Raw genomic sequence first — 18,140 nt, forward strand, 5'->3', positions numbered from 1 at the left:
ACAGCGGTGCCAGCTCAGGTTAGACAAAGCGAGCGTGCAGCCCGGGACTCAAGCTGTAAGACAGCTTTCCCTGCAAAGCATCGCAGCCTGTCCCTAATGCCTGTCCCGGGATCCTGCCACCCCCACCCGCCGGCAGGCTCAGCACCACAAACACCACCCAGCACAATTGTTTCAGTTGTGCCGTGCAATTGCACAGGCCAAGGGGCCTTAGGAGATTTCCTTTCCTGCACACCCAGACTACTTTTCTGAAGCCAAGTGAAAGCAAGTCTTGTTTTCCCAGAAATGCAGAGGCCACAGACCCAAGTCTTTTCTCAGTTCAAGCTGCCTGGAAACCTCCCCAACTGCAGCCCCCCCTTCTCCTTCCTCTCTCAACCTGCCAGTTGCTCCTGCCTTGGAGCATGGACTTGCAGCAGGAAAACAACTGCATATTGAAAAGATGCTGCCAAGTCCCAGCAACACTAGGGCCTGTGTTACAGTTAAGCCCGGTCAGACAAAGGAAGCCACCTCTGCCTGTCCCAGCCACCCAGCCCCCTTGTCCATGCCCCCTCCACACGCACGGCCTCATCCCAAACCTCCCCTGCATCTGCCCAGCGCCAGCAGTCAGAGAGGCTGCAGGCGCTGCCTGCACACTGCTTCTTTCCTACCCACATACCCATGCCAACCACTGATCCACGCGCAGGGCACGGCAAACGGACTGTTGTCGTAATGCAGGGTAAAAGGCAACAAAGTCCACACCACGGTTTTTCCACTGACTCCTCAGCAACCTACAGCCAGTTTGGTTCTGTTCCCTTCCTGTCTCATCTGCTTCCCTTCAGCCCCAAGCCAAGTATTTCAGTCCAAGAGAGGGAGGCCTTTGGGATCTATCTACACACACCCCAGATCTCACGCTCCCAGGCTAGCCAGGCTTTGAGCCAGGGAGATGCTGAGCCATCACAGCTCACCAAGAGACTGCTCAGGATGCTCTGCACCAACACTCACACTTGAAAGGGATTTGGATGTGATCTAGTGACAGAAACAGAATGAACCTGGCCCTCCTTTACTTTCTGCAGAACTTGTTGAAAAGCAATTAGCAGGAACCAAGCAATCAAATCCAGCGAATCCAAACAAGCAGCAACTCCTTTTTCAAACTGCCACTTGGTAAAGCCAGTGAAGAGCGTGACAGCAAGCCAAAGCATGCCAGCAAGAGCCCGTGATGGTTCCTCCCTTGGTGATTACAGTCCTCTGTGCCCAAACCAGAGAAAGCTGCTAAGGAAAACAGACATGGCAGTTCTCCCAGGTTGCAAAGAGCAGGTGGGCAGAGCTCGTGTCCAGGCTGGAAGCGACACCAGACACTAGGACAGATTTTCATTGGCAAAGCTGTAGCAGAGCAGATTACACCAATTCTACATTGTTTTTCTGCAGCTGTCTCACGCTCTGAGGGCTGTTAAGAGCATTGTCATGTTCTCCCTGAAAATTTCAGGGGTGCTAAAAATCGGAAATCAGCCCAGACACACGCATGCATTTAAAAGGCTGCCTTGGCAAACAGTGAGAGCGCTCAGGCGCAGGCCACTGCTGTTCTCCCTGGCTGTTGCACAGCCACAGGGCACACCTCTGGATTTTGTAAAGATAACATTCCACATCTGTCTGAAAAACCAGGAAACAGAAGCTCCCCAAGAGCTCAGATACCAGCCAGGGGTCCTTTGCAGCCCTTGCCAGCATCTCTAGACACAGTTTCTGAGGCTCCTCTGTGCAAATCCAGACTCAGCAGAACAACAGCAGAAGTGCTTTTGGTTTCTTCATGCCATTATGGAAAAATCTATACATGCCATCAGATTAATCTGCAAGCCCATAAATCAGAGCGTGGCAGGATTCCCAGAAGGCCAGGCCATCGCCTCACAGCAACACAGCTCGCATGCAAGGTGAGAATTACGCTCTGCTTTGCTAATCCAAGGAGAACAGACCCACCGTCTAGCACCGTGCAGCACAGTCTGTGGCGGGTGTCTGCTGCCTCTGCGGGGAACCCTGGAGCTCCAGCATCCTGCAAGCTGGTTTCACTTCTTCCAGAGGATCGCGTGGCTTAGTCCTCCACCGCATTTTCCCCAATTTTTAGCACTTCTGTCCTAGTATAGCTCCACCGATAACATCTACCCTGGAAGCGCTTGGCACCGCTGCACTGAATGTCTGTACGAATCAAGCGCACGGAGGCAAGACCCCGCTCCTCCCCAACACAGCACCACATCAGGTTTTGCTCCAACACTGTGGTATTAGTGTAATTCAATCATATGTGTGAATAACAGCCAAGCACATATTGTTATACGAGTTTGCCACATACAAAGCATGGTACATCTTTGAATCTGTGACGTGGACTCTGGTCCTGTTCTTCCATAGGAGGAATTTGTATAAACATCATGTTTCATGGAAAGTCTTCCTGGATACGGTAAGAATCACAGAATCACAGAATCATATAGGTTGGAAAAGACCTTTAAGATCATCGAGTCCAACCATAAACCTAACACTGCCAAAAACCATCACTACACCATGTCTCTAAGTACCTCATCCAAACGTCCTTTAAATACCTCCAGGGATGGCGACTCAACCACTTCCCTGGGCAGCCTGTTCCAATGCTTGATAACCCTCTTGGTGAAGAAAAATTTCCTAATATCCAGTCTAAACCTCCCCTGGCGCAACTTGAGGCCATTTCCTCTTGTCCTATCACTTGTTACCTGGGAGAAGAGACCGACCCCCACCTCTCTACAACCTCCTTTCAGGTAGTTGTAGAGAGCGATGAGGTCTCCCCTCAGCCTCCTTTTCTCCAGGCTAAACAGTCCCAGCTCCCTCAGCCGCTCCTCATAAGACTTCTGCTCCAGACCCTTCACCAGCTTCGTTGCCCTTCTCTGTACGCGCTCCAGTACCTCAATATCCCTCCTGTAGTGGGGGGCCCAAAACTGAACACAGTATTCGAGGTGCGGCCTCACCAGTGCCGAGTACAGGGGCACAATCACTTCCCTAGTCCTGCTGGCCACGCTATTTTTGATACAAGCCAGGATGCCATTGGCCTTCTTGGCCGCCTGGGCACACTGCTGGCTCATATTCAGGTGGCTGTCAACCAACACCCCCAGGTCCTTCTCTGCCAGGCAGCTTTCCAGCCACTCTTCCCCAAGCCTGTAGCGTTGCAAGGGGTTGCTGTGGCCCAAGTGCAGGACCCTGCACTTGGCCTTGTTAAACCTCATACAATTCACCCCAGCCCATCGATCCAGCCTGTCCAGGTCCCTCTGCAGAGCCTGCCTACCCTCCAGCAGATCAACACTCCCACACAACTTGGTGTCGTCTGCAAACTTACTGAGAGTGCACTCGATCCCTTCGTCCAGATCATTGATAAAGATGTTAAACAGAACTGGCCCCAACACCGAGCCCTGGGGAACACCGCTTGTGACCGGCCGCCAACCGGAGTAAACTCCATTCACCACCACTCTCTGGGCCCGGCCGTCCAGCCAGTTCTTTACCCAGCGAAGAGTACACCCGTCCAAGCCATGAGCAGCCAGTTTCTCCAGGAGAATGCCGTGGGAAACCGTGTCAAAGGCTTTACTGAAGTCTAGATAGACAACATCCACAGACTTCCCCTCATCCACTAGGCGGGTCACCTTATCATAGAAGGAGATCAGGTTGGTCAAGCAGGACCTGCCTTTCCTGAACCCATGCTGGCTGGGCCTGATCCCCTGGTTATTCTCTACATGCCGTGTGATAGCACTCAGGATGATCTGCTCCATCAGCTTCCCCGGCACCGAGGTCAGGCTGACAGGCCTGTAGTTCCCCGGGTCCTCCTTCCGGCCCTTCTTGAAGATGGGTGTCACATTCGCTAATCTCCAGTCAGCAGGGACTTCCCCAGTTAGCCAGGACTGCTGGTAAATGATGGAAAGGGGCTTGGTGAGCACATCTGCCAGCTCCTTCAACACTCTCGGGTGGATAATTGTTGATACTCTCCCCAATAATTTTTTCATTGCTATCACAAAATCATGAGTTAGTCCATACAATGATTTGCTTTTTAAGCAAATTGCAAAACTTATTATGAAAAAAAAAAATTATGTTCTTTTATGTGTTTCTTGGAATTGAGCCTTTGGTAAGGGGAATAAAAGGATGAAGCACCAGATTTTTAAGCTTTTCTATGCCAAAAAGCTTCCTGTTTTCCTCACAAAGTAGGGTAAAGGCCTGCAGCACATCCAACTCCAGCAAAATATTCTAGACTCCCTCCAAACCTTGGCACTTCTCTCTCCAATCTGACACAACAGCTACTGTTATGCCACAGCAGACACCCTCCCATCCCTAGGACACCAGGTGAGGCTCCTAGTCCAGCTGAGAGCAGGAGCAGATCTCAGCTTACCAGGATGTTCTGCCTTCGCTGTACGTAGGGGCAACCAGCCACGCAGCCGTACCGCACCTATAGCCACGCCTGCGGGGTTAGAAGCAGAACCCGATACCCTTTGGAAAGGGGACACCCTTTCCAAATCAAGCTTCCTAAGGCCATGTCCTTCATGGCTTTAACTTCCAATTCCTTTTTTTTTCCTCCATCCCCCGTATTTCTTTCTCACCCTCCCTGCTGCTGCACAGTCGCCTTTGGCACAGAAAGTGTATGTTACGGTGCACATAGAAAGGATGAAGCCAAAAGTGTGATGTTATATCATGTATTACCTGCCTGATGGAAACACGCAGTTAAGGAGACAACGAGCAAGAATGGATAGTGGAGATCTCTCCACAGACCTATTTTAGGTTTAGGTTAGCTCCTTGTTGCAACCTCAGAGGCATTGCAATGGCTTTATACAGAACACAGGCTGCTCTGTAGCACTGAAAGGATTCACTGCTCCCCTCCTCCCTTACGCTCGTGAAAGAAGGGAGAATATAGCATCAGGGTTACACACATGCCCAAATCAAGGGAGTTCATTTATCCTGACTACTGAATAATGCATGTCTTCAGAAAAAAATCTCTGTTCCTGCATAGAGACATCATCATCTAGCAGTGAAAGAAAGACATGGCACAACAGCAGGCTGCACAGAGAAACGCACTTCAGGAGCACAGGCAGCAGTGACAGGGAGGATGACACAGGTGACAAGAGAGCTCCTTACCTTAACACATAAGGGTGGTGGGCTGTGGAAGCTGCTGACATGCAGGAACAACACTGCTTCCACACGGATTTCGTGTGCTGGAGAAGCCTGCCTGTTCTAATCCAGGGCATTATGGAGTGGCTGCATTTGTGCTGTACAAACAGCCTCTACAAGCCTTTCAGGAGCAGTTACATCCTCCAACACACATGGCTTTAATTGGGAATTTTTTTTTTATTTTAATTCCAGTCACACGTTTCGAGCTGCTACTTTTCTCTCCTCTGTGTGCGTATATAGATAGATATACTTTTACGTCTCCTGTCTGCATGCCATGTTAGCCTCAGGCAACCAGCTCTGAGAGAGAGCCGTCAGCCTTGACAAATGACTCAGTTCTTGTTTGGAGCCAGGTCTGTACAGCGTCTCCTTCCTTCCCTTCCCAAGGCTGCTGTTAGCACAGCCACCCCAGCCTTGGGCAGGTGAGCTCTGCCCTCTGCACATGGGCTTGGAGCTTCACCGAGCACAGCTGGAGTCTGACCCCGCTTCAGCAAACCTGGAAGGACTCCTTGAAATCACACTGATCACACCCTCACCAGGGTCCTTCAGAGAGAGAGATTTCCACCACAGGAGAATGTCATTTTGTTCAGTGGGGGGGAAGCCAAGGGCAGGTCACACAACAGTTTTCTCTGCTCATTCCTCATCCTTGTGTCACTGTGTATTTGGCTTTAAAATGGGGACAGGGAGAGTCCTGGATGCTGGGGCCAGGACCGGTCAGGTCACAGAGAGCACAGACCACGTAACAGAGGACGTCTGCTCGCCGGTGAGCTGACGTGCTCCTCAGCCACGGGGCAGGACAGAGCCACAGCGTGCAGCCCTGGCACTCCTTCCTGCAGACATATGGCACGGCAGGACACCTCTGTTGGAGGCCAGTGTCTCAGACACCCATGCAGCTTTCACAGGCTTTCTTTTTCCGCGGCTGATCTCTCGCACAACTCTCTGCAAAATGCTCACTCAATGGCATGACTGATGACAAATTTCTGCCAAAAACACTGATGCCAAAGAATGGCTTTATTGAAGGAGATGTACATTTTGCAGAGCGAGTTTTCATTTTCTTCCAGAACAGCAGAGAAAAAAAGTGGGTATTTTCAGCCATTTCATTGTTAACTCCTTAGACACCTGACCACATTGTCAAAGCTCCCCATCGAACACAATCTCCTCACAGAGCCTGTGGTATTTGCTGGCACACTTTTGCTGTTTGCACTCCCAGCAGTGCACATGAAAGGGATGAATGCAGATAACACGACAGCCTTCCTTTCTCCAGTGGCTTTACCCAGGAAAGAACCAAACCACAGACTTCAATCAACCAACTAGTTCATGCTTGCAGTTTCCTGGATTACAGCCCCGATGGAAGCAATTGATACAAGAGCTGGCCAAGGGCCGCAGCCTTAAAATTCTGGGCGCGTCACAGCAAACTTGTATGCTTTATTATTTAAACCCATGCAGGAGCTCAGACACTCGGCTGAACTCAGAGGCCAGGAAATGCCTCGAGGCACACACGGAGTGTCACGATTCCAGGGCATTCATCTGCGTTTATGTATGCAAGTCCCCGTTCACTCGCCATGAGATGTTGGCCCATAGGTTTCCCAAGCAAGCTACTCCTTGCTGAAATCAGAAGGGCTTATTTGTCAGAAAGGAAAGAGAAATACACATTGCTTATGATGCTAGATATTTTCATTTGTTTAGTCACTGGGGGTTTATATTCCTGCCTTCATGCTGCAGAAAGCTTGGCCAGTAAACAAGTCAGATCCAATGGCCTCTGTGTTTTGCAGCAAGATACAATCCCCAATGCCATTTTCTCAATACAAATCTCTGCAGACAGTTGCTAAAAAAGGGGCTGTTTTCTGATGCAGTATCAGCTGTGATATGATAACTTTACAAGAACATAGCTGGACTACAGTAACGACAGGACCCTCCTCAAAGCACTGGCAGCCACTGCCCATCCCAAAAGCTTCCTGCCCAACTGTAAGAAGAGAGATGTGCGTTTTTCTCTATATATCTTTCACCATACCCCAAAGACAACCACCCCTCAAGGCAGGGCACCCAGGAACTCCACTCAGGTCTTATGTGATTTAACTTGCAGGCGATTTTCTGACAGGGAACATTTTTCTCTGTGCCCCTCTCTCCCTTTTTAAAATTCACTGCTCTCTTCTCAAAGCCTGAAAAACAGATAAATACATAGAGTCACAAGTGCCTGAGCACTCTAACAACTTGGGGCTGTTCTCCTGCTTTCTTCAGGCCAATATCTGGAGTTGGACTCTTCATGGTGACCAGACCCCATGGCCACCCACGCTGCTCCTTTTCCTCTCTCAGGGCTCGTGGTTTGCAGTGTTCCCACCGCATTTGCAAGGCACACCTTGTAAATGGGCAGAGCCTGGTATTTAATTCACCAGCTGGCAACTTCCTTCTAAACAGCCTTTTGCTCCCTCCCATATTAAGCAGAACAGCAGAACTGTTGTAATATCGTGCAATGCAAGTGCTGCACTGCCCTGCACGGTTCAGTAAAAGACAAAGCCAAGGTCTCCTCTCCAGTTCACAGTTAACCTCACTGTGACATGGGTACGGAAGCGCTGAAGGGAAGGAGTGGGAGTCAGGACGTTCAGCTCCCCTCTTTGCCACCTATATTCTCTTTCACCCTGAAGACTATACAATTTCTCACCCTTGAAAACAGAAACAATATTTCCCAGAAAGGCTGCAATAAAATACTGATGTTTACCAAGCACTCTGAAACCCTGGCACGGATATAACCCTTCCAGGATCCACTCAGTCTGGCGCAGCAGCATGGGACACTAGGCAGTACCGTAATGCAAACCATGAATAACAGTAATTAACAAACAGCCCCAGAGAAATAACTATTAATCGGCACTTTCCAACCTCCTCGGGCATGAATAGATATACCACAGATGGAATACACAAAGAACAACCTCAACTCTGTAGTGTGGATAGCTGTGGAGCAAGTTTCTCCTGTTAAGTTGCACTCAAGCTGCTCCAAGCCAGAGCACAGGAAATCATAGCAATTTACACCAAAGTGCCCAGGGAGGTACCGCCAGCCAAGCCCCAGTGTGCTGTATGGGGCGAGCGTTCTGAAAAGGCACCTGCTGTGATACCCGCCAAAGAGCAAGTATAGCCTGGTGGTCTGCAAAATCACAGGAGCCTCAAGAAAGTCATGGAAACATATAACCTGGCAAAGCCATTTGGTACAGCAAACCCCTCCATTCTACAAGTACATACGCACAGCTGGGCAGCTTTTTTACTCAAGGCATGGAGAAACTCCACCACACACACACAGACCACTTGCCTGTCCCAGCCGTGCACTGGAGCTTCCCCTCAGGAACTCTACACAACTATTAATTATTTGTGTTGCCACAACACTTGCAAGTCCCATTGTAAAGCTGGTCTCGCTGTGCTGAGTCTGCTGCAATCCTATAGCAGAAGCCATTCCTCCACAGGCTAGACGAGGCAGGCAAGCATGAGCAAGGCTGCAAATCAAATAACTTGCCCCAGGTTTCATCATGGATCAGCAGCCAGACCCGCATCCACAGCAAGCTCTGCACAGCGTCCAGGAAAGGGGCTCAGAGGGGCAGCGCTTCGCTTTCGCACGAGCCTCAAGTTGGCCAGGGGAGGTTTAGACTGGATATTAGGAAATTTTTCTTCACTGAAAGGGTTATCAAGCATTGGAACAGGCTGCCCAGGGAAGCGGTTGAGTCGCCATCCCTGGAGGTATTTAAAGGACGTTTGGCCGAGGTGCTTAGGGACATGGTGTAGTGGTGGGCTTGGCAGTGTTAGGTTTGCAGTTGGACTCGATGATCTTAAAGGTCTTTTCCAACCTATACGATTCTGTGATTCTGTGAGCCATCTCGGTCTGCTCCCTGGCAGCCAGAGCACGGGAGGGAAATGGAGCTGGATCCCCAGGGCAGGAAGGGAGCCCTGTTGCACGGCACGTGTTCAAAGCTGCTTCCCAGGAGCATAACACAGCCGTCATTTTCTGCAGCTCAGAGAGCAAACTGCACATATCAACTGACGGCACTAAGTTTTATCCATACATTTTTAAAAGCAGCTTCCAAGACAAAACATCTGCTCTCAGGTGGAGCCAGGGCTCAACATGAAATGGCTTCTACACTGAGTTATGTTATTTTTATAACATTGGTGTTTTCCCCATTTTAAATCAATTTTCTTAATCTTTCTCCTGCAGCATCTGGAAGAAAGATGCATTAGCCCCCAACTCCCAGAGAAGAGCTCCTCTGGCTGCTCCAGAGGGTGTAAGTGCAAAGGGTAACAGAAAAGCATGAGAGGAGACAAGACAATCCAATATTCTTCATTCAAAATTCCTTTGGGTTTAGCAGCTGCACAGAGCTACTGACTCACAGCTGAAGATGAAGCTTCTTTAGATATATCATTTCTAATCTCAGAGTCAGAAAGGAAAGGCCTGTGGTTCCAGTGCCTGTCATCCTTGGGCAAAATCCTCTTGATGAAAGAAAACTGGGAATAGCAGAAGACTTTTAAGCTATTTATTTCTACCCTGAAGGTAGCAATCAGATAGTAGCACTGTGTTCCAAGTAATTCATTCAGGGTTTGTGTTGCAGCTCCAATGTCTAGGGCTTTGCAGAGGAGTTTTTATTGCTTCCACTGAAATAAGGAAGAGCAATCAGTTATCAATGAGATGCTTCAGCACGTGCTTGCTCCCCCTTTCCCAGGCTTCCATGGGCCAGGGATCAGTGAGGCACTTGCAGGATCAGGCCATTACACTGGTGTGGGGTTTGGCTGCCCACTCTGAGGGCTCTCAGCCCAGTGCCTCAGATTTGGTTCTAAAAAGAGCCTGTATTCGTTCCACTCCTGGTAGGAGCAGAGGCCACGGCTATTGCCCTTACCAGCCCTGTCATTTTATCCCGGGAGAAGTTAGTTAAGTCAGTTAAGTACAGGGTTGTGCTGCAAATTGCTCATTTAATATTGCCCTTGAAACTGCATTGTAATGATAAATTTTCACTTCCTTCCCTAGGCAGTTGCATAACATTGCTGGGCATTGTTTAGAGAGCTGCTGCTCCAAGCCACAGGCAGCTGGTGTCCCTTTCCCTTCTCCTCACCAAGCACTGGCAGGACTGTTACCTTTCTGGTGTGAGGGGTGGGGGGTTTTTTTGTTTTTGTTTGTTTGTTGGTTTTTTTGTTTGTTTGTTTACACTCTATCAGTTTACTACATTAAACAACAGATAGTTGTGACTTTGAATGCAATTAGCCTTCCAACAAGATTACTCCTACTTTTTTCAGCTTTCAGTGGGGGGAAAAAAATATTCTATTTACACCAGTTAAATCTAAGCCAGTTAGAAAGTCAGATCTGTCAAATAACATTTTAATTAAAAGTATCTTTAGGGAGGGAGCAGCTCAGTCAATGGAAAGCTTTCCCACTGACAATATAAATAGCCCAGGCCCAGAATTCAACACCCTCACTTTGTGGTCAGGCTACGCAGCCTGCATGCCCAGACACAGGATGAATTTTTGTTTCATGGCTTTTGTTGGCATTTTTGTTTATAACAGAGAAGTGGCTTTGAATTCTGGAAGCTGGGCTGGCTGATCAAAGCGATACACAGAGCAGGACTGGGAGGGATGGGGAAATTAGGTATACTTGAGCAGCAATTTGGAGATAAAATTGCTCTTAAAGCATAACAGCATTGAGAGTTAAATAAGATGCATCCCTCCACTTCAGGAAACTTGCTGCTGGTGGCTTCTTGCAGCATAAGAGCAGACAGAATTCAAACCTGTTCTTCAAGCAAGGCTGAATGCAAGTTTGGACATCACCTAAAGCGCAAAAATACAAGACAGCAAAAAAAGCAACCTCACCAGCACAAAAAACACAGTTTATATTCTCTACTGACAAAAGGCCTGATCTGTTGGAGAGGAGACAAGGCAGCCCAGAGTAGAAATCAGGGCTGGAACACAGGAGTGCAGGGAGATGAGGCTTGTGACATACCAGTATTGGCTCTAGGGAGAGCACGAACTGCACGTGGTTATGGTGCAGTAACAAAGCTGTGCCCCGGGGACACTTTAAAACAGCAGGGATGCAGGAAGCCACAGGACAAGCAAAGAAGTCACCAGTTGTGCAGGGGACGCAGGACACAAGCCAGGGTCACCCCAGATCCACCTTGGGGCACGACGAGGCAGGCTGGGCAGGTGGCAGCAGGGTGGTCCTGCAGAGCAGCAAGGGAAGGTCTGCCCTGCCCCACAACTGCCATCTCCCCACTGCCTTTCCTCTGTCCTCGCTCAAGCTTCAAACGCACCTCCAGCTGAGAGCACCAGCAATGTCTCAAGCAGAGCGGCTGGCTTGGTGCAGGGAACCAGGAGCAGGCACGTCACCCCTCAGGGCAGTCAGCCTTCAGGGCTGGAGACTTCTTGCTCTAATGGGAATATACACACACACAGACACTCTACTGTTTTGAATCCAGGCAGGATCTTCCATCCTGATGAGCTTTGTTTAAAAAACAAAGTCATTCTATTAGCCCCAGTCCATAAAAAAAAAAATTTCCCTTCCTATCTGCACAGTGTACTGCAGATGTTTCCCTCCGAGCCTGCAGCCTCAATCAGTGGGGAAAGAATCTGATTCTCCAGCCTTTTACTGACATATCCAATTTTAAGCCTTCCTGCTGTTAGCCATGATTTTGCTCATCCTCAAGGCACACACCAAGGAAAGGCTTTCCCCTGTGGTTTATGTAACGTATCAGGAATAAATCCAATGTCTGGGAGACTCTCATCACTGAACTGGAGGAGGGGAATGCCAGCTGAGCTATGCAGCCCACTTCTGTCTCCTTCACCCAGGTATTTTTCGTCTCCCATCACCTCCCAAGTCTCTGCTACCATCACCAGAGCCATCATGGTTCAGCTGCATTCAGCTGAAGAGAGGAATAGCCACAAAGGAATTTTAAAATCACTCTTCTATAACAAATCAATTTCTCAGCCTTCATAAAGAGTTTTCATCCTTTAGTATAATAGGCACTGCTCCCCTAACTTTGAAAATAAAAGGCAGCAGATCCCTAATTAGTTACATCCACCAGGAAAACAAATTAATTACACACAAGATTTTCATGTGGCATAAGCAAGCCACAATGCTGCAGACACCAGCCAAAGCTCTGACAAGACCTGGATCCAGCAGGAGTGAGAAGGGGACCCACCACCCATGGAGGCAACTAAATTGCAATACCTGGTCACCATGATCCAACTGCCATCCAGTGGTAAGAGGTCCTTGCTACCACTACAAACCCCAAGGACTTTCTCTGTCCTTAAGACAGCCCCAACCAGCCCCCCACCAATCTCCTGGTTATAGGAACCCTTTCCAGGCAGTGTGTCCCTTGTTGCCATGAGCTCCTTCAGATACTTTCCCAGGAGGGATGCATCTGATGATTAATGCAACAGCTGGCAAAAGGCACCTCAGTAGCTAGTCAGGGAGCACCGGGTAGCACGGCTCACTTGTGCTTCACAGACAACATCCCAGCCGGGAAGGGTCAAAGGCTGCCTCGCTTCCAGACCCAGCTCTCCATTCCATTAGGCCCTGGGGTGACCAAATCGAGTGTCAATGTTCATCTCACAGGGAACCGGCTTGAAGGGGTGCCCTCAGGCCACACACGAGTCACATGAGCTTATGTGACTTCAGCTGACACAGGAGCAAACACCATATAACCTATGAACACATGGCCAACACACAAAGTTCTCTTCCTAGTCTGCTTGGCACAAATGCCTCGTACAAGGCAAAGTATTTCAGGATAAAGAATCCAGAGGGACAGCTCTCACCCCAGAAGCACAAGGCACAACAAGCAGGAGGTCTGGCATAACTTGAGTCACTGAAGTGCAAGCCAGCACGTGGAAAAAAAAAAAACAGTATATCATCTCAACTTGATTTACATGTGCACATACAAGTCAAATTAACACCCTGAAGACAACAATTGTTTGTATTGCAGCAGCACCTAGAGGTCAGAAGTAAGATGAAGATCAGGCTGTGCTAGGCACTATGCAGGTACAAGGCACATCCTCTACCTGTTTAACGTCAGAGACCAAAGGGAGAAGGAAAAGAGAGCTTCTCTCCCTGCACCCCACAAGGCGAAACACAGAAGAATCAAAAAGGATGCCCAGGGTCCTGGGGAAACCTGCAACAAAGCCAGACGCTGATTCCCAGTCAAAGGCCCAGCCAGCAAGGGTCCCCTCTCCCTGCTGCGGTGGAGACTAAATGTTCTGCTTGGCTCCGCTTTGGGATGACCGCATTACTCACAAATGCTGAAACTACGAGTGAGTTGTTCAAAATGTCCCAAAACAGATGTCAACAAAACCAATACTGCATGCTAAGCTATCATATAATTTTTGCTTAGGCCACCTATTATGCAGCACAGCTATTTTAGAAATGTTTGTCCCGTTTTTCACATCCTTCTGCCTAATGGAAACTGACTGCATAGGCCTACAAAATAAAAATTGTAATCTTTTAGAAGCCTCTAAAACAGCATTCGCAAATATAATAATCAAGCAATTTCAAGCTTGATCTATGGAGTAAAGAGACAAAAAAGGGTAATTTCCAGCTTTCTGGTGGTGCAAAACACCATATTTTCACTGTGATGCCAACTAGCCCCCACTTCACAAACCTGCCCATCCAGGACAGACTACCTTCAGTCACAGCACTTGCAACGCTGTTGTTCTCAGCAGGAAAATCCTGACCTGGAGACAAGAAGAGGACAGCTGTGGCAATTTGGAACATCAGAACAGGGAGACAGGGGAAATCTGCCAGGAAGTCAGACACAAACAGCAGGTAAAATAGCCTGCAAGCTCAAACAGGTTAAAGTCACATAAACATTGTATTTTCTTTGTAGGTCCTGCTTACATAACAGATTTCAACTGCACCAACTCCAAGTATTTTTATAAGGCAAAGGCATCCAAGTAGTTACTTCCCATCCATCCATGAAGAGCTACCCTAGGCATCAGCACCCAGGTGAGGTCTGCTCCCTCTCCTGAACCCTGCCGCCACTTCAGCTAGCTCCAGGGTCTGCAATAGCTGCTACCGCAGTCGTTCAGAGGTATCTTTAGCAAGTTTAAAGGGATCCTTTCAGCCGAGCCCTTCCCCAGTCCCACAGAACAAGCTAATGGCACTCTTCCTCTGCCATCCTCCTGTGAGCCAACAACTCTCCAACCCTCAGGCTCAGAGGATTTGTAGCAAGGCACAAAGCTCTTTGAGCAGCTCACTGCTGCTCAAATCCAGCCCAAGTTATAGACAGTAGTTGCTACCAGAAGGCTTATTCGCTTGAGTATTCAGTAAAATTCCTAATGAACACCAAAACTAGCACTGCTGGTGGTGCTAATTTTCATCTCCAAGGCAGATACAAATTATTAATCTTCTTCCTAAGAGGTGGTATTTCATTGTATCTTAACAAAAAGCAGTATGTAACTTTTTTTTGCTTTTGAACAAACAAAAGGCAACATTGCTTTTAGCATTATATAAAGTCCAGTCTTACAAAGTTTTGAAAGTTTACTTTACAAGTACTAGCACCTGGAAAGCGATCAGAATATTTTGTGCTGCTGTGATCCCTTGGATACATACAAAATGAACAGGAACCACTCCAGAGGGAGGTCCACCCCAATGGTGGACTTTCTTCCCAATTTGCTTTGCAAACACCAGTTTATTCTGCCTTAACCCCCGTGCTGAGTTATGCCCTCTCTCGCTGCCTTCCATGTCAGAAGGCCAACAATTCTTCCATCTCAGTTTTCCCATCAGAACAGGAGAAAGTTGCCTTCTCTAGAAAAATCTGTGATGCTCTGAGAGAACACTCTAATTGCCCAATGCACATTCAGGTCAGGTACCCACTGTAGTGACATTAATGAGCGAGTCGGAGACTGTTTATGACACAATCAAGAGAAGTTAGTAAACATTACAAAAGCCAACAGCTCTATTGAAAATATGCAGCACTGCAAGAGAACACAGAGCAGGGGAAGGGAAAGGGAAGCCCAAGAGGGAGGAACAAGACGTGCTTTCATCTGAGTTTTCATGCCAGATTTATACATTTCTGGTCTGATTGCACCATTATCTAATGTTCTTTCTGTGTGGGATCAATAATGTCTCCGTGATGTCAATGCAGTACAGCAATGGTTTCCCCAGAATGTGCCCATGCCTCGCTCCCAGACTCTGAAATCTCCAGAGTGGTCTTCTAAAAGCAAAGGGCCAAATCCAGTGGAGTTCTCTGGACACTGGCAGAGTCGTCTCCAGCATGAGCTTGACACACACTCAGGAACCATGGTCCAGCAGAATCATTTGATGGGCTTGGTGCTTCCTATGCATTCAAGGTCAGCCAACCAGCACAAAGAGGCAAGTGAGATTGTACCTGCAGCAGCAGAGAAGAGAAGGCCACCTGCTGCAAGCAGGTATTTCACAGCTCCCACAGCCTGGATTCTGTCCAACAAAAGTCCTCAGAGGTTACACACAGCTGAATTGGATGCACTTAAATTAGTACCAGATCAAAACCCCATGGAAGGTAAAGCATTAGCTGTGGCTCATGTAATACTTGCTTAGCTCAAGTTTGCAGAGCATGATCACAGAGCTTGATGTTTCCAACAAGCCCTGGCCAGAGATCCTACATTCAATACCAGGAGCTGGCCACTGCAGACACACCAGCCCTGCAGAGAGTCACGACTGCTCAACTGCTTCCAAAGCCCTGCACTTCCAACAAGTCTCCCTCGAGACTAACAGTTCTGCTGTAGCAACAGCAATGAAATAAATGGCATCAGAAAGGTTAGCAAGAGCTGACGTAAAGAGCTGCACAGGACCTCTTTTCCAAAAATGCAGACGGTGTATTACTGCTGCAGCGGAGATACTCCTGACTTGGGTCTCTCTAAATAGAAGAGTTTGGCCCCGTCACGACACAGATTGCCTGCTAGGAGCACAACAACAGAATAGATGCCTTTGTTTAGGATGGGCTGAATTTAGGGAAATACCAAGGGATATAGTAAAATGAATAAACACTTTCATTTCTTTGTGACATGCTTCCTTTCACCCCATCCCTCTTCCTAGAAGGGATTTACCTCCCCCAGCACCCCCAGATAAGGGGTCTGGCACTCCCTGCCTGCACAGGCACCTTCTGCAGTTCTTACACCTGAGTTACTGCTCCCAGACAAAAAAAAAAAAAAACCACACCACACCGAGGAAGACTTTGATACCAGTCATTATGGCTTTACCACCCAGTCAGTCACCTGAGATTCCACCTATCACCCTAGATATGCCTCTGGGATGGAGTTGAGAGTCATTCACTTCAAGCTAGAAGTTTCTACACTGCGATACAAGTGAAGTTAAGGAAGAAACTCTAAGTTACAACTCCAGTTAACAGCGCAGGAAAGACAGAGAGGCTCCATCGACATGTACTGATCGAGGCCTGCAGAGCAATCCCGAAGAGCGCTGCAGGGAATTTTAACACCGCACGCCCTGCCAGAGCCACCCAGGCTAAGCCACAGGAGAGGTGCTTCCCACTCCTCCCTTCACTAAACAGCTAGTAGCGGTGTTCACTGTGCTGGACAGGCACACGTTAGTGGTATGCAGTCCCCCACGACAACTTCCTTCACAAAAATGACCGAAGTCTATTCCCCAAAAAGTTTTCAAGAAAAACAAAAGAGAAAGAAAGAAAAAGATCCAGTCCGATTAAAAGCCAGTGTGTTTCTCTGCAGCTCTACCCCACCGGGGTAGGCAGACCAATGGTTTTAACTCTGCATTCTCTTTTCACTTTCCCAGGAGTTGCTATACAATACGAAAACAAGAAACACCCGCTGTCCTAATGAACCACTACTCATTAAACTAGACAACCCACTAGCTGCCCTGCTAATTATTGCAAAGCATGCAAAGAGAATTGATGAAAAGCTACAATATTGCATATACTTCAAGCATTTTTTTCCCCCTCTAGTCCAGATACAGCATTACCTCCACTTCTGACTGCTAGAGGAGAAATAAAACACGATGAGGACGAACAGCATAAACATCAATGCTCCAAGCAATGCCGTAAGGCCTCAAATTGACTCTAGTTCAGACTTTTTCATTTCTGATCTCAATGAAAAGAATGGGCAAGATATGGTATTTTCATGAACGCCAGACAGCCTGAAGCTATTTTTTTCTCCAGCCTTGTGTGATTTCCTGTAGCGCCCAATTTTAAAGCTGAGACTTCAAAGTCTCTGCAGTGCGACCAAGAACCTCCCATGCAAATGCCCAGCGCAGAGCAGGTTTCAGCATCAGCCTCCTTAATAGAAGGAGCTGATCGCTCCGGGCTAGTGCCAAGGAAAACCACAGTTTTCCTCTCGGCAACCTCAGCACCCACCACCCTACACACGAGGCAAGAGCTGCCCCACAGAGGAAACACCACGTCCTTCCCCTCCTCTCCTCTCACTCTACTCCCGCTGGGTCCCCAGGCGTGCAACAGCTTCTCACTTCCCAGGGATGAGCGCTCCCTCCCCTCCCCGGCGAACCCGCGGCCCCCGGCCCCGCTCCCCCGCGGCCGGCGAGGGGCCCCGGGGCTCTGCGGGCGGCGGGCGCAGCTCCGGGGCCAGCCGGGAGGGTCCGGAGCCGGCCGGGGCCGGGCTCCCCCGCGGCCGAGCGCCCGCCCCGGCCCCGCTCACCTCGAGTAGAGCCGGCGGGCGGCGGAGCCCGGGCTGTCCCCGCCGGGCAGGCACGCCATGGGCGCCGGCCCCGCCGAGCCGAGCCGCCCGCCGCGGCGGAGGCAGGCGCGGCTGCAGCCCGGCACCGGGCAGCGGAGTATGGCAGCGGCGGGAAGTGATGCACCGAGCAAAGAAACTCGCGGGCAGGCCCCTCCTCCGGCTGATGTCAGCCCCGGGCGGGCAGCGGCCCTTCCTCCTCCGCCCGGCCCGCCGTGCTCGGCGCTGCCGCCCGCCCCGGCGGCCGCGGCTCCCGCCCGCGCCCGGGCAGCCCGCGGTGGGACGGGGGAGAGCGGGGCTGAGCACCGGGCGGGGCAGCCCGCAGCTGCCCTCGCCATCAGCCCTCCACCCGAGACGCAGCGTAG

The 18,140-nt window shown here is 49.4% G+C and overlaps 1 protein-coding gene across 1 annotated transcript in view; it reads right to left on the bottom strand.

Annotated features, from left to right (window-relative positions):
• Window positions 1-17,895, bottom strand: part of GPSM1 (G protein signaling modulator 1) — an 83,500-nt gene extending 65,605 nt beyond the window's left edge. The window contains exon 1 of the mRNA XM_075519282.1: window positions 17,740-17,895. Within this exon, the coding sequence (XP_075375397.1) occupies window positions 17,740-17,798 (59 nt within the window). The 5' untranslated portion in view covers window positions 17,799-17,895. The remainder of the gene's footprint in view (window positions 1-17,739) is intronic.
• Between the last annotated feature and the right edge of the window lie 245 nt (window positions 17,896-18,140).

Source organism: Mycteria americana, chromosome 17 (assembly GCF_035582795.1).
Source record: "Mycteria americana isolate JAX WOST 10 ecotype Jacksonville Zoo and Gardens chromosome 17, USCA_MyAme_1.0, whole genome shotgun sequence".
Classification (NCBI taxonomy): Eukaryota; Metazoa; Chordata; class Aves; order Ciconiiformes; family Ciconiidae; genus Mycteria; species Mycteria americana.